General features: G+C 36.6%; 1 protein-coding gene across 4 annotated transcripts in view; it reads right to left on the reverse strand.

Annotated features, from left to right (window-relative positions):
• Positions 1 to 23,746, reverse strand: part of MAGI3 (membrane associated guanylate kinase, WW and PDZ domain containing 3) — a 287,292-nt gene that overhangs the window by 89,741 nt on the left and 173,805 nt on the right. For 2 of the 4 annotated variants that reach the window (XM_007977515.3, XM_007977518.3), the window contains exons 3-5: positions 9,715 to 9,834; positions 4,961 to 5,170; positions 3,677 to 3,709 (exon numbers count right to left, since the gene is read on the reverse strand). In XM_007977515.3, the coding sequence (XP_007975706.3) occupies positions 3,677 to 3,709; positions 4,961 to 5,170; positions 9,715 to 9,834 (363 nt within the window). The remainder of the gene's footprint in view (positions 1 to 3,676; positions 3,710 to 4,960; positions 5,171 to 9,714; positions 9,835 to 23,746) is intronic. The other 2 variants (XM_007977516.3, XM_007977520.3) reach the window with 1 other exon arrangement.

Raw genomic sequence — 23,746 nt, forward strand, 5'->3', positions numbered from 1 at the left:
CAGTATAAATCCTAATAAGCCACAGCAGCTACAGCAGCACTAATGTAGTCCTTTTATGTGTCAGGCTCTATTTTAAGTGCTTTCTATAAATTAACTCATAATCATCACAGCAACCCTGTGAGTATCCATTATTAAACTCCCTGTTTTACAGACTCAGAAAACTAAGGCACAGAGAGGTTAACTTAGTCATAATTACACTGCCAATAAACAGCAAAGCCATGAGTTGAATCTAAGTGGTCCATGCTCTTACCTGCTATACTAAGCTGCTTTGTACACATTTAACACTGGCCTTTAAATAATAGTAATTTTTAAAAATTACACTCAATAGAGTTCCTGTTGTTAAATATAATTCCGTTTAGTAATATTAAAATCCTTTTAGAGTCCCAAGGCCCATAATGTAGGTAAGAATACTAAAATTTGGGTACTGTCTAGGGAGTTCACAATTCGTATACTTATAACTTGTTTCTAAAACTTAAACGATGCTATGTTACATCACTACGACAACTTCAAATTGCAGGCAATGGCCAGATTCAGAGAATCTGAGAGAGATCTTATATATCCTGAGATATCCTTCTCTATAGTATTTCAGCTCCAACCATCCTTTATCTAACCATGCGCTACTACTTACTACCTTTCACTATTCTTTATCCTCTACCCATTTCCCCATGGCCCTGCTAACCCAACTTAAATTCCATGATGAACCATTATAATTATTCCCTTGTAAATATTCCTGATTCCTTTGCCCTAACCTTACTTCATAATACTGCCTGGCTAAATCAGAACTCTGCTTAAATCCTACTCTCTACCTACTCCATGTCAGCATATGCAGCTGAATACAGGCAATGCTGACAAGTTTACTTTAAATTCATGATCACTAACTTTAAGTGGGCATTTAATGATCATGGTGATCACAGCATATTTCTTTAGTTGATTCACTCTGACACTCTCCAAGATAATTATTTCATACCTTCTTTCTCCTTAAACCATCCACTACTTTTCCCTTATCCCTCATCTCATTTGATGACCTTGTGTCTTATTTCACTAAGAAAATAGAAGCAAGCATAAGAAAACTTCCACAAACTCCCACCATCACATCTACACAGCAACTGTGCCCACTGACTCCACCATCTGTTACTATGGAAGAACTGCGTGTACTCCTAGCTATGGCTAACCCTCCAATTATAAATTATATCCCATCTTCTCTGCTTACAGCAATTCTTTCACTCTCCTTCCTGCATCACCAATCTTCTTTATCTATTAGATCATATCCATCCACACAAAAACATGTTCCCAGTTCAGTAAAAAGAAAATAATTCTCTAGCCCGGTGCAGTGGCTCACGCCTGTAATCCCAGGCCTTTGGAAGGCTGAGGCGGGCAGATCACGAGGTCAGCAGATTGAGACCATCCTGGCTAACACGGTGAAACCCCTGTCTCTACTAAAAATACAAAAAAAATTAGCTGGGCATGGTGGCGGGTGCCTGTAGTCCCAGCTACTCGGGAGACTGAGGCAGGAGAATGGCGTGAACATGGGAGGCGGAACTTGTAGTGAGCCGAGAACGCACCACTGCACTCCAGCCTGGGCGACAGAGCGAGACTCCGTCTCCAAAAAAAAAAAAAAGAAAATAATTGTCTTTACTCCTTGGCAGCCAACCTATTTCTCTCCTCTTTACACCAAGCCACCTTGAAATAGTTTATATTTGCTACCTCCTCTTCCGCTCTTCCAGTTCCTCTGGACCTCACTCCAACAAGGCTTTTAAATTCCTATCATTAAACTATTCTTATCGAGGTCATCAATAATCTCTACATTGCTATATCCAATGATCATTCCTCAGTTCCATCCTACTTTAGTTATCAGCAGCATCTGATCACTTTCTTCCTTGCACATTCAGTAACCTCCTAACTGGTATCCCTATTTTGCCCATGTCCTCCTTCTGCCTATTTGCAATACAGTAGTCAGAATAAGCCTGTTAAAAACTGTTGTACCATGTTACTCTTTGAATCAAAATCCCATAATGGTTTCTCATTTCAGAATAAAAACTAAAATTCTTCCAATGACCTACAAGATCCTGTATGATATGCATTCCTCCCTCTTCATACCCATCATTATCTAAATGATCTTATTGGTTACTATTCTATTCTATTTCCTTCCATCACCCAGATCCAATCACTCCAATAGAATGCATTGTCCACATTGTATCCAACCACTCTGGTTTCCTTGCTATTGACTGAATATACTAGGTATGTTTCCATCTCCGGACATTTGTATCTCCAGTTCTGTCTGTCTAGAATGCTCCTCTCCCAGATATCCTGAGTTTACTCACTCGATTCTTTCAAGTCTTTTCTTCCACACTATCTAAAATTGCAAACCTTGACCACCATATCTTACCACCTCCTGCTCTGCTTTGTTTTTCTCTGTAGCACCATCTAACACACTATGTATGTTATTCATTTAAGTTGGCAAGTTCTGTCTCTCCCACCAGAAAGTATAGTTCATGACAGGTTTTTGTCTGTTTTGCTCACTGCTTTATTTCTAGCATTTAGCACAATGGCATTTAGTATTCTAGTAAGTGCTCACTACATACTTGTTGAATAAATAAATGAATCAAGCACATGATTTATTTTGTATGCAGAAAAAATGACAGAAATCAAAAGGTACCTAATGTATAAATCAATCAGGAAAGGAGTTACATTCTTGGCAACTAACCATGTTGGAGAAAAGCAAAAGCAAATATATAATCTATAATATTTTTCTTAATAAAGTTCCAAGTGATTGAATAAAGGAGTTTGCTTAATAGCCAATGACTTGTGAAGATGTTCTTTATATAAAACCATTTCTTAGAAAAAAATTATAATTATTACATAACATATATTATTGTACAAGGCCATTTTAGCATTCTTTTGGGTTATTTCTTCAGCAAGATATAAAATAATAAACATACTGGTGTGCACAAATAAACCTCTACCTAACTTCTCATTTCTGCTCCCAAACAATTTTCTGATTTTTCAAGGCAGGGATTCAAAAACGATACACAGGCCAGGCACGGTGGCTCACGCCTGTAATCCCAGCACTCTGGGAGGCCAAGGCAGGCGGATCACCAGAGGCCAGGAGTTCGAGACCAGCTTGGCCAACTTGGTGAAACCCCGTCTCTACTGAAAATACAAAAATTATCTGGGCAGGGTGGCACATGCCTATAATCCCAGCTACTTAGGAGGCTGAGACATGAGAATTGCTTGAGCCCGGGAGACAGACTGCAGTGAGCCAAGGTCGCACCACTGCACTCCTGCTTGAGCAGCTGAGGGAGACTCTGTCTCAAAACAACCAACCAACCAAACAAAGAAACAAAGAACAACAAAAGCAATACACAAAGCACATTTCCCCAACTTTGATTAGTTAACTAACAACTACAGTTCATACTTATTCAGAAGGTGAATTCTGTTTGTAGGCAGGTGCTTTGTATTTTTTCACTTAAATGTCCTATATATTTTCTATTACAAAGAAATATATAATTCAATGTAAGTGTCCTATGGTATCTATACATAAGAGGTAGTATATGAACTGCCTCCCACACACCCTTGGATATACTCCCTTTAAATATTAATATCAAAGAGTATATAACGACAGTTTAACAAGTGACTTACATGAAGCATAAACTATAGAGATTACAAACAAGTTTACCTCTAAAAGAACTGCAGTGATCACTTAAAGGCTCTGTATTAGGAAGTAAAAAAACAACATTTTATTTTCCCTTAAATCAAGAACATATAAATTCCTATATTGGGAAAGATTCATGGTCTCCAATCCTGCTGTTTAGCATTTTTAAATGTTAACAGACTTAATTTTGTGGGATAGCAGAGCTGGTATCAACACTAAAAGGCTCAATGGTGTTATGACTTCCCTTCGTAACTCCTAAAAATTAGATGTGAATTCACCTAAACCTTTTAAAACCTGTTTTTAGTATTTACATTTAAATACATTGGGGTAATCCATTTAACATTAAACACACTATGTTGCATAACTACGTAAAAAGTTAGGACTATAAAACCGAACTCACACTCTGGAGTGGGACATAAACAATGAATGTATTAACTCATTGTTTAATACATTCATATACATATCAAATTTTAATAATTGATGAAGAAAAAGATAAGGGTGCTTTGGGAAAATGATAAGGACATGTGTTCTGCAAATTTGAGGATTTTAGTTCCTATTACATGCCAGGCACTGTTTTTGATGGAAGGGACAGAACAGTAAACAAAAAAAGCAAAACTTCAGCCCTATGAAGTTTACATTCTAGTGTTCTGAATGGAATTTTTGCAGTGGGTACCACTGAATAAGCTCAGCTGTGATTTTATGGTTTCCTAGTTATACTCTCAGTTACAAGTCTAATAACCCTCTAAGCAATCACCACATTAATTAGGGCTACTCAAAATAAGCAGATTCTTCCCCACTGAATTTCTGCTGGTTTTACATTTAATGAAGGGACTCATATTTGAAAATTTGAGTGAATCTAAAATTTAAATTTAAAATTTAAATTATAAACCAACCTTTTAGATAATTTTTACCAGCATACTTTCAAACCCTATTTACTTTGTTTAGGTTGAAGTCTACATTCTAAAACATCCATATATTGTTTACATCCTAAAGGAAGACATAGACCAACAAGATTCCCATATTGCAACATCAGAGGCAAATCTCAAATATTTTAAACAGCAGGGTAATTGCATATATTTTATTACTAATGATAGCTTTTCATTAATTTATCCAAATTGGAAAAATTCACTTTAGCTTATAGGATGGTCTACAGAAATACACTTTGTTCCACATACAACCTTTACAAAAAAATTAAAATCCCATCACTTGCTCTTCATATGCTTTGTAGAAAATTTTAGTGGTTTTAATTCAATGTAATAGTAAAATCAATCTAGAAGATCAGTTAAAAGTTGTTCATCTATTACAAACCTGCGTTTCCACTGCCATTAATAGCTTCCTTGTCCTCATCTTCTTCCTCTTCAGGAAGAGAGCTATCCATTCTTTCCATCTTGCTGACAGATGTAGTTCGTTTTCTTTGAGATTCTGCATCAAACTCATTATCAAAGAGGACTTGATCAACTGGATCTGGCTGAAAAGGGCTGGGTTCTGCTGGAGGCTTGGGAGTTCCATAGAAGTTTCCTGAAGTGAGTAAAATAGCAGCTGAAATTACTAATGTTTAAGTGAGAGTCAGAGCAATTTGACTTAGTGTATGTCTCTGCCCTGTTTTTCACAAAGGAGTTTTGAAATATCTACCAAAGGGCTGGGCACGGTGGCTCACACTTGTAATCCCAGCACTTTGGGAGGCTGAGACGGGCGAATCATTTGCGGTCAAGAGTTTGAGATCAGCTTGGCCAACGTGGCGAAACCCAACTCTACTAAAAATACAAAAATTAGCCAGGTAAGGTGGCACATGCCTGTGAATCCCAGTTACACAGGAGACTGAGGCAGGAAAATCATTTGAATCTAGGAAGCAGAGGTTCCAGTGAGCTGAGATTGTACCACTACACTCCAGCCTGGGTGACAGAGTAAGACTCTGCCTCAAAAAAATAAAAAGTAAATTAAACAAAATTAAAATATATACCATTGGCCAAAAGGAGGCCAAAGCACTCATCTTAGGAGAAGAGAGAGCAGAAATAGGGGAAAGAACTAATTTCTCAAGTGCTCTTCACCATATACTATCTAGTATTTTCATACTATTTGTTTAAGGCCAGGAAATTGACTGTATGTATGTAGATTATTCATTCCTACAGGGATTGCTTTACATGGGTTCTAAATTAGGACACAATTTGTGAATTTAAATGCACTGATGCTGTCATGTAAGACTAATTGGCACAAAAGGTGGGAGTAAATGAGGATAAAACTAACTGAAATAATTTTGTTCTAATGTGTAACATAATGAACTATTTTGGTAAAATGAGGAAGTAAGTGGGTAAAGGTTAAGCTAAGAACTAACCAGATCAGATAAAAATGTAGGATGTTTATATAAGGGTAATTTTTTAAAGTTTTTCTGAGCATTCTATTATTTTATCTGATAATTTATTGAACAAATAGAGACATTAGCAGGATCATTCAGTATTGGCTTACTCTCAGGAAAGCAAGAAATACTTTAATTTTCTCTTGAGAATCTATAATTTTTGCAGTAAAAATAAATGTTCCAGAAAAGAATGAAAACAATTGAGTATCTTCTCAATTTGTCATGCAGTTCCCACTAGGCTGCCAAATAATATGGGAAAGCACTCAACAGGTCAAGCCAACATTAACAGTTTGTGGTTCCTACTACTTTTGACATTCTATTAATCATTATGCTAATGTTAGAGAAATATATATATGATGAGAGAGTAAAATACTCATGATTCTTCTAAATTCATATTTTCTAATCAAATTCTTTGGCCCCTAAGGAAGTAATTAAGATGCTCATTCACCTAACGTAAATTAATGAGGTAGATAATTGACTGTTTTTTCCTAGACGGAAAGTAGCATAGGTTCTTCCCCATAATGCTGAAACAAATCTAGATATTACATAGTTTACCTTAACTTGTGCATGTTTTGAGGGGGAAAACATTTAGCATGAATTCTTTGGAAGTTTGACTTTCAGCAGGAATTGTCATTAAAATAATGAAGACAAAACAATAAAATCAAACTAAAAAACTTTTCAGCGACATCCTGTCTCTCCCTACTCACCTACTCCCTTGTTTCCAAATCCATATTTGAAATGGAGTTACTCCAATCGTACAGATGGATGCAGAGGTTTGTATGAAAACAGACTAAACTTTCTGCAAACTTTCTAGCTCAGAAGTAAAGCAAAGAACCAATGAAAAAGCCAGTCACGCTTCTCTGGGGTAGCTGGCACAGAAATACACCAAACAGAGATTTGGCTGGGGATTAGGAGGTTCGAGGGTCTCTCTTTTTCCTGAATTATGCCTATTAATCACAGTATCAAGGAAACTGGATATACCATGACAGAAATAAAAAGTCCACTTTTTCTAAATAAGGTAGTAGTATTACTAGAAACACATCTTACTGAGAATTCTTGGTAATTATTATCTAACTTGAGAAAGTTTAACCTTTTTCTAAGGGGAAAATATAAAAATGCTGGATATGATGACTGCCATCCATAATCACTGAAAAGATTTTAGGACTTCATAATAATTTGGGGCAGTTTCCTTGTTAAAAAAGATAATTACGGGGCTTAGATTAAAAAAGAAAACTAGAATTGTTTATAAATAAATTAGATCTATTTTTCTTGAGTTGTTGGTAAATATCAAGTTTTCAGATACAGTATACAATTCCAAGGGTTGTGAACTCTAACTATAGTTACTGACAGAGAAAGTTTTTCATTGTTTTAGAGCTGTTTTGAAGTTTTTTTATTTTCTGAAGGCTTTTTCATTTTTATAGAACTGCCAACTATTCAATATTTCAAATATATATAAAATTACAGACTGTAGTATCAGAATAGTATTAGAAATATCTATGTATAAAATTTACTTATATAAATATGTGTACATTATCAATTTATTTATATACACATCATCTAGATATTATTGCTAGATTGCCTTCAAATCTCCCTTTTTTTTCTCTTTAAGGATATATATACATGGTCACATCTACAATTAAAGCTCTAACTTCCTGTCCGTATAGCCACTCCCTCCCTGAGCTGTCCTGAAGTTGGTATGTGTCTTTCCTCCTGAATATACATCTAAGATACGTATATATGCATTTATAACATGTAAACACTATTGTTTTCATAAAAGCTTCAGAGAATATTTTCCTAACATTTCACATATTTTTTCATAAATAGTATAATATAAATATCGTTTTGTAACTTTTTATACAATTTTATACCTTTATACAATTTTATACTTTTTATGCCACTTAACACTTATTAATGTTGATACCTATAAATCTAGTGCATTGAACTGCTGTATAGCAGTCCATTTTTATGAACAAATTAAAATGTATGTTATTCATTCTACTAAAGGAGAGTTGTTTCCATTCTGTCACTGTTTCACACTATAACAAATATTCCCATACGTGTCTATATATGCATATGCACAACGGTTTTTCCTGAGTAGATGTCTAGAGGGGAGCATTGCTGGGTCAGAGTTACGTATATCTTCAAATTTACTAGCCACTGCCACAATGTTCTCCAAAAGGATTATACTATTTTATATTCTCACCAGCAATGTATGGGAGTTTCCATTTCTTTCAATTATCAGACTGTAAAATTGTTGCCAATCTCTGGATGTGAAATGAAATGATGCATTTTCTTTGAATTGAGCACACAGCAATAAATAATATATAATATGCCACTTCGTCCATATCAAGCTCTTATATTTAATGGAACAAAATGTAGAATGTCTTCATCATTCAAGGGGAGAGGGCTTCTTTAAAAAAAAAACAAAAAAACCAAAACTTCAAAAGCACTTTAACCTTGTTCATCGCAGTATTCCTAGATCCTCTTATAGAGCTTAGCACATAGTAGGTACTTAATAAATGGTTGTTTAATGAATAAAACAGGATAAAACAAATGAACAAATGAATGAGTCATGAGTGCTAAGCCCAGAAAAGGTAGTTAGGTTAAACTTAGCAGATGAAAGGAAATCACTGAAGGTTCTGCATAGGAGAGACATGATAGAGCTGCTCTTGAAGAAGACTAGCATGGTAGCAATGGGCAGGGTGGAAGAAATTGGAATAAATGAGATCAACAGCAATAGTCCACACATGAGCTCTTCTAGTAGGCCTACAAGGAGGTGGTGAAGGTGAAAGAAGAGCATTGTGAATGCAGCTACAAAAGAAGAATGATGAGATTTGGCAAATGGATGTGAAATGTGAGAAAAAGGAGAAAGTAAATAATGATTTCACTGTTCTGAGATCATGGTGCTGCTAAAGAGAGAAATGATGAAGAATTACTCTTTTGGATAGAACACAAATGCATATTTGAATATGCTGAATTCCAGGTTAGATATTTATTGAACACTATCTTTAGGCACTGAAGATAATATCAAGTATGAAAGACATGACCATTACTATCACAGAGCTTGTAAAGAGGCAATTATAATAGTATGAAAAAGCAATGATGGACCATAGCATAGGTGCTATGGAAGTGGATAAGCTTGCCAGGGAAAAGTATGCTATATAAGGGGAAAAATAGATCTAACAGAATCATTTAAAAATGGAAATTGATCTCAAATATCAAGTATCAATGGAATCAAGTGGGTAGAGGAAACAGAAACGAAAAGAAAACCAATTATTCTGTTTTTGTTGTTTTCTCCCCATATTTTATACTCTCTTTTGTCCAGGATAGTCAAGGTACATACAAGTTTTTTAAGAGTACAGATTTTGAATTCCCAACCACAAATAGAAAGCAATCAACAAATACTCATTGAGTTCACATGATGAATGTGAATTACTATGAAATATATAAACTGGCCAGTTTGACTGATTTTTAGTACATTGTTCACAATCAACTTTAAAATATGACAGACTTTTTTGGTTTATTATTTAATCCCATTTGTAATTAGTAAATTACAAATCTCCCCATCAAAAGAACATTTTCCCAAAAACAGAGCAGAAAAAACTTTTCCAAAAAGTGGTACTTTGCTGGTCAAATTCCCTCTGAAATAATTCCAGTCGTTCAGATAGTTTTTTTGGGTGGGGGGTGGTGGTGTTATTTGGGGACATACCATCATACGTTCCACTTTCTAACAATGCTCCACTCTCTTCCAGTGCTTTGAACTGCTCAACGGAAATGAAATTATAATCCACTCCTGGTACTTCCCCATCCCTGGGGGCCCTTGTAGTGCCTAAGAAAAAAGAAAAAAAAAAGTAGGTTGTAAACTACTTTTAAACTTCCAAAATATTCAAAGTAATAGAATATTTCATCTATAGAGAACACTTTAGAGATACGTCATTTCCCTGCCCCAACTTTATTAAGGTAAAATTCACAGACAAAATTGTATACATTTATAGCATACAACATGTTTTGATATATGTGCACACCTGGCGAAAGATAGACTTATTTTAAAGTAGTTATCCTACGTATTTTTTTCATCTCTAGCATAAATGTAAACATTCTACTTACTAGAGTCATGAAAGACAAAAAAATAATAATTTTTATAAGTTATTTTAATGAACTTTATTTTTAAAACGGACAAACACTGGTTATAAAGTTACTTTATAAGTGCATAAAATGCTTAAGATAGGTATTCACATATGGCTTCTTAGCTTTTATTTTCTTCAAGTAATTTTAAAAAATTAAGTAAGTAAATTGTTTCATAAAATTAACTGCAGTAACAGATCACTAAATGCTAAAGTACAAACTTTCTTTCAGCTTCAAGGTACAAATTCAGGTTATGGCAGCATTGCTACATTTTACTAAACAAGAGTCACTTTTATGAAATGCCATTTCAAACACTACGTAATACAAAGAGATCCAGGATTCTCACTGGGAATAGAGTCTGGGATTTGGCTGCAAGTCTAGGACAAGAACACTTTCCTTCTTAAACCTGTTTCTCCACTTAGGCCTCTATTCAGTAATAGCACTCCAGGTAGGAAATCTGAGAGTCAGTCGTCTTGGGCTCCTTCCTCTACTCCACATCCAGTCACCAAATCTACCTCATAAGTATCTCTAAATACTTCTTTTCATTCCCATAATCACTGAATTCATATCATTATCTAGGACCTGTATTGTTGGTACTCCCAGGTCAACCTTTACCTCTTCCCAGCTACACTCCTAGTACCCCGCCAAACTGCAGTCAGTGACTTTCTAAAACACAGTCTGAGGAAACAAAGAAAATCTCTCTAAACCCATCAATGGCTTCCCATGATCCTTGGTATAAAATCCAGATTCTATAACAACACATTTTACAAAGTCTTCCTCTTAAAAAAAAAAAAAAAAAGTAAATTCAATGATTAAAATTATAATTTGTAATTATCTATGACAAATGGAAAAAATATGATGACAATATTTTGTACCTCTTAAGAGGTGGGGCCTGTTGCCTCATCCCTTGAATTTGGACTGGATTGATGATATGCTGCGATTAATTTAATGTGAAGGCTGTGATGCTGTCCAAGTTTAGGGATCTAGACTTCCATCTTCACCCTCTTGGAACGCTCCTGCTACTATGCAAGGAAGTCCAGGCTAGACTACTGAATGATAAGAGAGCCCAAGCCAACAAAAAGCAGCAAGGCCCCAGACACATGAATTAGACCATCTTAACCCCTCCAGTTCCAGCTGAGCTGTCAATGACTACAGCCATATGAATGGTCCCAACTGAGCCCAACTCATGAAATCATGAGAAATACACACCACTATTCTAAGTCACTAAGTTTTGGGGTAGTCTGTTATACAGCAAAGGCTAACTGAGATATCCAAATAAACTCTACTATAAAATATAATGACTAAAAAACAATTTAAAAAGCAAGCCATATTATAGATAATACTATAAAAACAGCACTGATCCAAGGGGCAGGAGGAACTCTGTTTTGGTCTGGGATTATTATTAATGGCACAATTTAGATCAAGTAGTTAATCTCTTTTGGCTTTCTCTTTCTGCAAAGTGGCGTTGAGCAGGATGTTGTCCATGATTCTTTTCACTGACAGATATGAATGTTACGTGTAATTCTACCATATATTTCTAAGACTAGAAAATAGTTTTAATGTTAATTCTCTTTACAAAGTATTATAAATTTTAACTCCCTCCACAAAACCATACAACCCAATACACATAAAGTTATCTTCCTTCCTTTACCCCATTGCTTTTGGCATTCCATAAAATTTATCTTTATATTCTCTTAATACTATATATTTTATATAAAGCTTTCTACATCCCCATTCACCCCCAGTTCTCACCACAGTTCTCCTTTATACACAAAAATTCCTCCAGGAAGAGGAAGAGTTCTTTGGAGCCATACAGTCTCCAATTCTCCTCTCACCGTCTCTTGAGCCTATTCAAATACAATCTTTTCCCTAACCATTCACTGAGACAAAGTGCTGTTTCAACAATAGTCTCCACTTTGCTGAACTCAATGGCCAAGTCTTACACTCATCTTAATTGACCTATGAATAACATTTGACATAACTCATTTACCCTTTCTGTTTAGTTATAAGCAAATCAACCCAAGCAAAGAAACGGAACATTACCAGGACCTCAAAAACCTTCTTGGGTGTCTCTGATGATAAATCTCTCCTCAAAAGTGACTATCATCTTGACATCTGTGATGATGATTTCCTTTCCTTTTTGATGATTGTACCAACTAAATAGTGCATTTTAAAGCAACATAGCTTAGTTTTGCCACTTTTGCAACCTCATATGAATGGAATCACATAACATGCATCCTCTTCTGTCCACACCAATACTTATCATGAGGCTTTTAAACTTTATCCAATATCCTGGGTGTGTAAAGTCACCTCACTGTGTATTTAATATGCAATTGCTTTATGAGATTAAACACTTTTTAATACATTTAGAAGCCATATAGATTTCCTCTGTTGTGAAGTGGTTATTCAAGTCTTTCCCCATTTTTCTGTTGGGTTTATGTCTTTAAAATGGATTTGTGGGAGCTGGCAAGATGCCCAAATAGGAACAGCTCTAGTCTGCAGCTCCCAGTGAGACTAACACAGAAGGTGGGTGATTTCTGCATTTCCAACTGAGGTACCCAGTTCATCTCATTAGGACTAGTTAGACAGTGGGTGCAGCCCATAGAGGGTGAGCAGAAGCAGGGTGGGGCAGTGCCTCACCCAGGAAGCACAAGGAGCCTGGGAACTCCCTCCCCTAGCCAAGGGAAGCCATGGGGGACTGTGCTATCTGGCCCAAATATTACGCTTTTACCATGTTTTTGCAACCTGCAGACCGAGATTCCCTCGTGTGCCTACACCAACAGGGTCCTGGGTTTCAAGCACAAAACGAGGTGGCTATTTGGCCAGACACTGAGCTAGCTGCAAGAGTTTTTTTTTGTTCCCCAGCAAGACAGAACTGTTCACTTCCCCACAAAGGGGGCTGAAGCCAGGGAGCCAAGTGGTCTTGGTCAGTGGGTCCCACTCCCACAGAGCCCAGCAAGCTAAGAACCACTGGCTTGAAATTCTTGCTGCCGGCACAGCAGTCTGAAGTTGACCTGGAATGATCGAGCTTGGTAAGGGGAGGGGCATCCACCATTGCAGAGACTTGAGTAGGTAGTTTTTCCCCTTAGAGTGTTAAGGAAGCCGCCAGGAAGTTTGGACTGTGCAGAACTCACTGCAGCACAGCAAAGCGGCTGTGGCCAGACTGCCTCTCTGGATTCCTCCTCACTGGGCAGGGCATCTCTGAAAGAAAGGCAGCAGCCCCAGTCAGAGGCTTATAGATAAAACTCCCATCTCCCTGGGACAGAGCACCTGGGGAAAGGGGCAGCTATGGGCGCAGCTTCAGCAGACTTAAATGTTCCTGCCTGCCGGCTCTGAAGACAGTAGCAGATCTCCTAGCACAGTGCTCGAGCTCTGCTATGGGACAGACTGCCTCCTCAAGTGGGTCCCTGACCCCCGTGCCTCCTGACTGGGAGACACCTCCCAGCAGGTGTCAACAGACACCTCATACAGGAGAGCTCTGGCTGGCATCAGGCAGGTGCCCCTCTGGGACAAAGTTTCCCGAGGAAGGAGCAGGCAGCAATCTTTGCTGTTCTGCAGCCTCTGCTGGTGATACCCAGGCAAACAGGGTCTGGAGTGGACCTCTAGCAAACTCCAGCAGACCTGCAGAAGAGGGGCCTGACTATTAGAAGGAAAACTAACAGAAAGCAATAACATCAACATTAACCAAAAGGATGCTCACACAAAAACCCCATCCAAAGGCCATCAGCGTTGAAGATCAAAGGTAGATAAATCCACAAAGATAAGGAAAAACCAGCACAAAAATGCTGAAAATTCCAAAAACCAGAATGCTGCTTCTCCTCCAAATGATCACAACTCCTCTCTGACAAGGGCACAAAACTGGACAGGGAATGAGTTTGATGAATTGAGAGAAGTAAGCTTCAGGAGGTGGGTAATAACAAACTCCTCTGAGACAAAGGGGCATGTTCTAACCCAATGCAAGGAAGCTAAGAACCTTGATAAAAGGTTACAGGAACTGCTAACTAGAATAACCAGTTTAGAGAAAAACATAAATGACCTGATGGAGTTAAAAAACACAGCATGAGAACTTTGTGAAGCATACACCAAGTATCAATAGCCAAATTGATCAAGTGGAAGAAAGGATATCAGAGATTGAAGATCAACTCAATGAAATAAAGCTTAAAGACGAAAACAGAGAAAAAAGAATGAAAAGGAACAAAGCTTCCAAGAAATATAAGACTATGTGAAAAGGCCAAACCTATGACTGATTGGTGTACCTGAAAGTGACAGGGAGAATGGGACCAAGTTGGAATACACACTTCAGGATATTATCCAGGAGAACTTCCCCAACCTGGCAAGACAGGCCAACATTCAGATTCAGGAAAAACAGAGACCACCACTAAGACACTCCTTGGGAAAAGCAATCACACAAGACCTTCAGATTCTCCAAGGTTGAAACAAAGGAAAAAATGTTAAGGGCAGCCAAAGAGAAAGGTCATATTACTTACAAAGGGAAGCCCATCAGACTCACAGCGGATCTCTCTGCAGAAACCCTACAAGCCAGAAGAGGGTGGGGGGCCAATATTCAACATTCTTAAAGAAAAGGATTTTCAACCCAGAATTTCAAATCTATCCAAACTAACCTTCATAAGCGAGGGAGAAATAAAATCCTTTACAGGCGAGCAAATGCTGAGGGATTCTGTCACCAACAGACCTGCCTTACTCCTGGAGGAAGCACTAAATATGGAAAGGAAAAACTGGTACCAGCCACTGCAAAGACATACCAAAATATAAAGACCAACAACCCTATGAAGAAATTGCATCAACTAATGTGCAAAATAACCAGCTAGCATCATGAGGACAGGATACAATTAATACATAACAAAATTAACCTTAAATGTAAATGCGCTGAATGCCCCAATTAAAAGACACAGACTGGCAAATTGGATAAAAGAGTCAAGACTTTTTGGTGTGCTATATTCAGGAGACCCATCTCATGTGCAAAGACACACATGGGCTCAAAATAAAGGGATGGAGGAATATTTACCAAGCAAATGGAAAGCCCTCCCCCCACCCCAATCCTAGTCTCTGATAAAACAGACTTAAAACCAACAAAGATCAAAAGAGACAAAGAAAGGCATTACATAATGGTAAAGGGATCAACGCAACAAGTGCTAACTATCCCAAATATACATGCACCCCAACACAGGAGCACCCAGATTCATAAAGCAAGTTCTTAGAGACCTACAAAGAGACTTAGATTCCCACACAATAATACTGGGAGACTTTAACACCCCACTGTCAATATTAGGCAGATCAATGAGACAGAAAATTAACAAGGATATTCAGGACTTGAACTCAGCTCTGGACCAAGTAGACCTAATAGACATCTACTGAACCCTTCCCCCCAAATCAACAGAATATACATTCTTCTCGGTGCCACATAGCACTTATTCTAAAATCAACCACATAATTGGAAATAAAACACTCCTCAGCAAATGCAAAAGAACGGAAATCATAACAAACATTCTCTCGGACCACAGTGCAATCAAATTAAAACTCAGGATTAAGAAACTCACCCAAAATCGCACAACTACTTGGAAACTCAACAACTTGCTCCCGAATGACTAGGGTAAATAACAAAATTAAGGAAGAAATAAATAACTTCTTTGAAACCAATGAGAACAAAGATACAATGTACCAGAATCTCTGGGACACAGCTAAAGCAGTGTTTAGATGGAAGCTTATAGCACTGAATGCCCACATCAGAAAATGGGAAAGATCTAAAACAGACACCCTAATATCACAATTAAAAGAACTAGAGAAGCAACAGCAAATAAATTCAAAAGTTAGCAGAACAGGGCTGGGCGTGGTGGTTCACGCCTATAATCCCAGCACTTTGGGAGGTCAATGGGGGCGGATCACGAGGTCAGGAAATTGAGACCATCCTGGCTTACGTGGTGAAACCCCATCTCTACTAAAAATACAAAAAACTAGCCGGGCGAGGTGGTGGGCGCCTGTAGTCCCAGCTACTTGGGAGGCTGAGGCAGGAGAATGGCGTGAACCCGGGAGGCAGAGCTTGCAGTGAGCTGAGATCATGCCACTGCACTCCAGCCTGGGTGACAGAGCAAGACTCTGGATCAAAAAAAAAAAAAAAACCTAGCAGAACAGAAGAAATAACCAAGATCAAAGCAGAACTGAAGATTATAGAGATATGAAACACCCTCCAAAAAATCAATGAATCCAGGAGCTGTTTTTTTGAAAAGACTAACAAAACAGACCACTAGCCAGAATAAAAAAGAAAAAAAGAGAGAAGAATCAAATAAACACAATAAAAATGATAAAGGGAATATCACCACTGATCCCACAGAAATACAAACTACCATTAGATAATACTATAAACGCCTCTATACAAAAAAAAAAAAAAAAAAAAAAAAAAAAAAAAAAAAAAAAAAAAAAACTAAAAAATCTAGAAGAAATGGATAAATTCCTGGACACATACACCCTCCCAAGACTAAACCAGGAAGAAGTCGAATTCCTGAATAGACCAATAACAAGTTCTGAAATTGAAGGAGTAATTAATAGCCTACCAACCAAAAAAAACCCAGGATCAGAGGGATTTACAGCTGAATTCTACCAGAGGTACAAAGAGGAGCTGCTACCATTCCTTTTGAAACTATTCCAAACAATAGAAAAAGAGGGACTCCTCCCTAACTCATTTTGAGACCAGCATCATCCTGATACCAAAACTTGGCAGAGACACAACAACAACAAAAAAGTTTCAGGCCAATATCCCTGATGAACATTGATGCGAAAATCCTCAGTAAAATACTGGCAAACTGAATCCAGCAGCACATTGAAAAGCTTATCCACCACGATCCAGTTGCCTTCATCCCTGGGATGCAACGCTGGTTCAACATACGCAAATCAATAAACGTAATCCATCACATAAACAGAACCAATGACAAAAACCACATGATTATCTCAATAGATACAGAAAAGGCCTTCAATAAAATTCAACATACCTTCATGCTAAAAACTCTCAATAAACTGGGCACTGATGGAATGTATCTCAAAATATTAAGAGCTATTTATGATAAACCCACAGCCAATATCATACCGAATGGGAAAACACTGGAAGCATTCCCTTTGAAAACTGGCACAAGACAAGGATGCCCTCTCTCACCACTTCTATTCAATATAGTATTGGAAGTTCTGGCCAGGGCAATCAGGCAAGAGAAAGAAATAAAGGGTATTCAAACAGGAAGAGAGGAAGTCAATTTGTCTCTGTTTGCAGATGACACGGTTGTATATTTAGAAAACCCCATCTTCTCAGCCCCAAAACTCCTTAAACTGATAAGCAACTTCAGCAGTCTCAGAATATAAAATCAATGTGCAAAAATCACAAGCATTCCTATACACCAATGATAGGCAAACAGAGAGCCAAATCATGAGTGAACTCCCATGTACAACTGCTACAAAGAGAATAAAATACCCAGGAATCCAACTTACAAGAGACATGAAGGACCTCTTCAAGGAGAGCTACAAATCACTGCTCAAGGAAATACGAGAGGACACAAACAAATGGAAAAACATTCCATGCTCATGAATAGGAATAATCAATATCATCAAAATGGCCACACTCCCCAAAGTAATTTACAGATTAAATGCTATCCCCATCAAGCTACCAATAACTTTCTTCACATAACTAGAAAAAACTACTATAAATTTCATATGGAATCAAAAAAGACCCCATATAGCCAAGACAATCCTAAGGAAAAGGAACAAAGCTGGAGGCGTCACATCACCTGACTTCAAACTATACTACAAGGGTACAGTAACCAAAACAATACGGTACTGGTACCAAAATTGATACATAGAACAATGGAATAGAACAGAGGCCTCAGACATGACACCACACATCTATAACCATCTCATCTTCAACAAATCTGACAAAAACAAGCAATGGGGAAAGGATTCCCTATTTAATAAACGGTGTTGTGAAAACTGGCTAGCCATATGCAGAAAGCTGAAACTGGACCCCTTCCTTACACCTTATACAAAAATTAATGCAAGATGGATTAAAGACTTAAACATAACACCTAAAACCATAAAAACCCTAGAAGAAAACCCAGGCAATCCCATTCAGGACGTAGGCACGGGCAAAGACTTCATGACTAAAACACCAAAAGCAATAGCAACAAAAGCCAAAATTGACAAATGGGATCTAATTAAACTAAAGAGCTTCTGTACAGCAAAAGAAACTATCATCAGAGTGAACAGGCAACCTACAGAATGGGAGAAAATTTTTGCAATCTATCCATCTGACAAAGGTCTGATATCCAGAATCTACAAGGAACTTAAACAAATTTACATGAAAAAAAACAAACTACCCCATCAAAAAGTGGGCAAAAGATATGAACAGACACTTCTCAAAAGAAGACATTTATGTGACCAACAAACATATGAAAAAAAGCTCATCATCACTGGTCATTAGAGAAATGCAAATCAAAACCACAATGAGATACTATCTCATATCAGTTAGAATGGCAAATATTAAAAAGTCAGGAAATGACAGATGCTGGAGAGGATGTGGAGAAATAGGAACGTTTTTACAGTTAGTGGGAGTGTAAATTAGTTCAACCATTGTGGAAGATAGTGTGGCAATTCCTCAAGGATCTAGAACTAGAAATACCATTTGACCCAGCAATCCTATTACTGGGTATATACTCAAAAGATTATAAATCATTCTACTATGAAGACACATGCACACATATGTTTACTGCAGCACTATTTACAATAGCAAAGACTTTGAACCAACCCAAATGCCCATAAATAATAGAATGGTTAAAGAAAATGTGGCACATATACATCATGGAATACTATGCAGCCATAAAAAAGAATGAGTTCATGTCCTTTGCAGGGACATGGTTGAAGCTGGAAACCATCATTCTCAGCAAAGTAACACAGGAATGGAAAACCAAACACCACATGTTCTCACTAATAAGCGGGAGTTGAACAATGAGAACGCATGGACACATGGAGGGGTACATCACACACTGGGGTCTGTCAGGGTGTGGGAGGCAAGGGGTGAAAGAGCACTAGGACAAATACCTAATGCATATGAGGCTTAAAACCTAGATGTTGGGTTGATGGGTGCAGCAAACCACCATGGCACATGCATACCTATGTAACAAACCTACACGTTCTGCACATGTATTTCAGAACTTAAAGTATAATAAAAAATAAAATTGATTTGTAATTCTTTATATTCTGAATATTATATTAAATCATCAAATCTAAGTAACCAACCCCTTCTAAACTGCATCATTATTTTATCTCTAAGAAAGAAAATAACCTGGCAATTACAATGGAAAGATTTCATCTATTCTAAGATGCATCCCAACTGTAGAGATGTTAAAATGTGAAATAACTGCCTTGGTATTGATGAAGTTCTGTGGTCCATTGTCAGACATATGTATTGCAAATGGGGGATTTCTGTGAAATATGTTTTCTTGAAACAGCACTTTCTGAAAAATCATGCACCCAAAATAACAGAGATTATGGAGAAAACAGAGTCATGGTTGACTTCTCAAAACCTTTGCAACTTTGTAACCAGAACACTAACAAAATAAATAATGGTTCTAATTTAAAATATTAATACAGTTTAAAAGACATGTTAAATTCCCAATTAAAAATAATAAACAAAATACTGTGTCTTCTAAGAAAATGAAAGAAATGAAGAGAAAAGGTGGCTTGACAGAAAGGGGCAATAAGAAAGGGTTAGCCTACTAAATAATGAAGATAGGGCAAATAGTGCAATAAAGATTTTAAAAACAGAACACAAAGTCAAACAGAAAAGATGCCACATTGAAGTATACAGGCATCATATACACTGCCATATTCTTCGTCAGCTGCAATATTCAGTTGTGTTCGTTGATTCTATTTACTTGTGGTTATTTGATGATAAAAAAAAATTAGCTTGCTGAGGAAAATGGCATAGAAACTAGTATAACTTCAGTTAAATTTATGTCATTTTCTACATATGTGCCAATCACATGTAAACTATTTGTACTGCAGAAATACATGTAGAGGAACAGAGAGTATCTTGTCACATTCCGATTTTTTCACCTTTTTAAAAAATTGTATTTTGATGACAGAAGTTCTTAATTTTAATGTAGTCAAATGTATCAATCTTTTCCTTTACAGCTAATGGTTTTTGTGTCTAGTTGAAAAAAATCCCAGCCTGTGCTGATGACATCCAGGGCACTGGGTTGCACCTGGAAAGCAAGCCTCAATTGTCTGAATGCATAAAGCAAACTGTCCAGGAAAAAAAAAAAAAAAAAAAAAAAAAAAAAAAAAAAAAAATTCCTTTCCTAAGGCTATGGAGATATTCTATATTCTTTTTAAAAAGCACTACAGGTTTGCCTTTCACACCTAGGACTTTAACACAGTGGTGGGGATGGGTGAGCTGGTGAGAAGTACCAGTCCAATTTCCATTTTTTCCAAATGACTACTCAAAATTTATTGAAAGTCTTAATTTCCTTTCTGATCAGCCACAACACTTCCTTCATAGCAATGTCTATATAAGCTTGGGTGTCTACTACTAGGCCTTCTACCTATTGACCATTCCGGTATCATTATCAGTGTTATAATTATTCTATTTTCCTAATAAATCTAGATATACAGTATAGCAAGTTCACCTATCTTGCTTTTTGTATTCATAGCCTGTCCATATATATTCTAGAATCAGATAAACAGGCTAAAAAGGCTGAAATTTTTATGGAATTTACATTGAATCTACCAATCCATTTGAGCAGAACTGATATCTTTGCCATACCGTCTTTAATTCATGAATAATAAATCTCTGTCAGCATATTTAGATCTTCTTTAGCATCCCTTAATTTCACCCTATGGAGGTCTTACGTTTCATTAGAGGTTAATTTCTAGGTATTTAAAAAAAAACTTATATGCCATTGTAAGTAATATTTTCATAAACTTTTATTTTCTAAATATTGATAGTATGAAAGAAGTAATTTATCTACAATAGAATGCACTAATTCTAACAGTACAATTAAGTGAACTTTGGAAACCATTATCCCCCAAAGTTTCCTTGGGCCTCTTTGCAGTCCTCCACTGTGGGCAGTTACTGACCTACTATCAGTAGAGTTTTGCCTTTAATATAATTTAATATAAATGGAATCATACATTAATTTGATTCCAGTAGTTGTCTGGCTTCTTTTACTTAGCCTGATGCTTTTGAGATTCACCAAGGTTGTTCAAATTCTTTTTACATTTAAGATGTCATCTGCAAAGAAAGATCATTTTAAGTCTTTTCTAAGTTGAATGCCTTTTATTTCTTTTTCCTGTCTTATTACTCTGGCTAGAATTTTCAGTACTATGTTGAATAGTAATGGCAAGAGTGGGCATCCTTGCTTTATTGCGGGATCTTACAGGAAAAGTCTTCTGTCTTTCCCTGTTGAGCATAATGTTAGCGCTTATTATGTTGAGGTAGTTTCCTTCTACTCCTGATTTGTTGAGTATTTTTTAAAATCCTGATAGGGTACTGAATTTTGCTTTTTCTGTATTGAGATGTTAATGTAGTATAATATATTAACTGATTCTTATATGTTGAACCATCCTTGCATTCCAGGCATAAATTTTAGCTGGTCAAGATGTATGATCTTTTTAATGTGCAATATAATTTGGTTTGCTAGTATTTTCTTTAGAATTTTTGTGTCAAATATCCATCAGGGATATTGGCCTGTAGCTGTCCTTTATTGTGTCTTTGTCTGGTTTTGTTATCAGGGTAACGAGTTTAAATGAGTTTGGGAGTGTCCCTTTCTCTTCCGTTCTTTGGAAGAATTTGAGAAGGACTGTTATTAACTGTTCGGTAGAATTCTCCAGGGGAGCCACCAGGTTCTAGGTTTTTCTTTGTTGGGAGGTTTTTGATTACTGCTTTAATCTCCACACTTGTTATAGGACTCTTCTGAATCTCTTTATGATTCAGTCTTGGTAGGTTTATATTTCTAAAACTTTATCCATTTCTTCTAGATCATCCAATTTGTTGGCATCTAACTTTTCACTACAGTAGTCTTTATAATTCTTTTCACTTCTGTGACATCAGTTATAGTATCTCCCCTTTCATTTCTAATTTTAGAAATTTAAGTCTTTTTTTTTTCTTAATCTAAGTAAGGAAGTAAGGGTTTATCAATTTTAGTGATTTTTTTTTTTTTTTTAAAACAACTCCTGGTTTGGTTGATTTTTTTCTTTTATGTTTTCTATTGAGTTTATCTCCTCTAGTCTTTATTATTTCCTTCCTTCTGCTGACTTTGGGTTTAGTTCATTCTTATTTGTCTAATTCCTTAAGGTATAAGATTAGGTTGGTGACTTGAGATTTTTCTTCTCTTTTAATGTGTTTACTGCTGTAAACTTCCCTCTTGGTATTGCTTTTACTACCTTCCATAAGTTTTAATATGTTGTATCATTTAAAAAAATGTATCTCTTAAAAAAATGTATCTCCAGGTATTTCTGAAACTCTCTCATAATCCACTGGTTGTTTAAGAACACACTGTTTACTTTCCATGTATTTGCAAATTTTCCTGTTTTCTTTCTGCTAACTAATTTTAGTTTCATTCCATTGAGAGAAGATACTTTACATAATTTAAATCTTAAATTCATTAAGACTTGTTTTGTGGCCTAACATGGTTTATCATAGAGAATCTTCCATGCATGCTAGATAAGAATGTATATTCTGCTGTTATTGGATGAAATGTTCTGTATGTCCGTTAGGTCCATTTGGTCTCATATTGTTAAAGTCCTCTGTTTCCTCATTGATCTTTTGTCTTGTTTTATTCAGTTGGTATTCCACTGTATGGATATATCAAAACTAATTATCCATTCACAATGATGGACATTTGGGTTGTTTCCAGATTTGGGCTATAATAAATAAAGCTGCTATTAACTTACATGACTTTGGATAGACATATATTTAAATGTATGTTGAGTTAATACCTAGGAGTGAAATTACTAGGTATTGTGGTAAGTGTATGTTTAATTCAATAAGAAAACATCACATTATTTTCCAAAGTAGATGTCTTTGCATTTCCACCTGCAATATATGAGAGCTGCAGTTGATTTACGTTACTGTTTCTAAGTAGGAATGCTTTCTGGAGTTTCTTGGGTAATTTGTTTTCTCTAAATCTTACAACAAATTAGTTGCCAGGAAAAATGAAAAAAAAGTTCTAATTCTCTTGCACAAATTAAAGTTTAACAATTTGACATAGAGACATCTGGCTTTAAGAAATCCGCTGATATCAACTGAAAGCAAGAGCAGGAAACACTGAAAAGCAGAATCAAAGGTTAAGGTTGACATTGCCAGGAACCAGGACAGAAGCATGTGGGAGAGTAGCAGTCACAACATACTCAAGTCAGTCTTCTTTGCAGCTGTTCCCACAAGTGTGTGTTCATGGCCATATCTGCTAGTGGTGGGTCTTTCTTACATAAAACAATACTAATAAGATGATATGTGTATTATACTTTACATAAATCCTACGAGTTGTGTTCCAAGAAATAACAAGTTTGGAGGCTAAGTCCTTAAATTGGCAGTTTCAACACACAACTCTGTGTAATGCTGT

The sequence above is a fragment of the Chlorocebus sabaeus genome, chromosome 20 (genome assembly GCF_047675955.1).
Source record: "Chlorocebus sabaeus isolate Y175 chromosome 20, mChlSab1.0.hap1, whole genome shotgun sequence".
NCBI classification, from domain to species: Eukaryota; Metazoa; Chordata; class Mammalia; order Primates; family Cercopithecidae; genus Chlorocebus; species Chlorocebus sabaeus.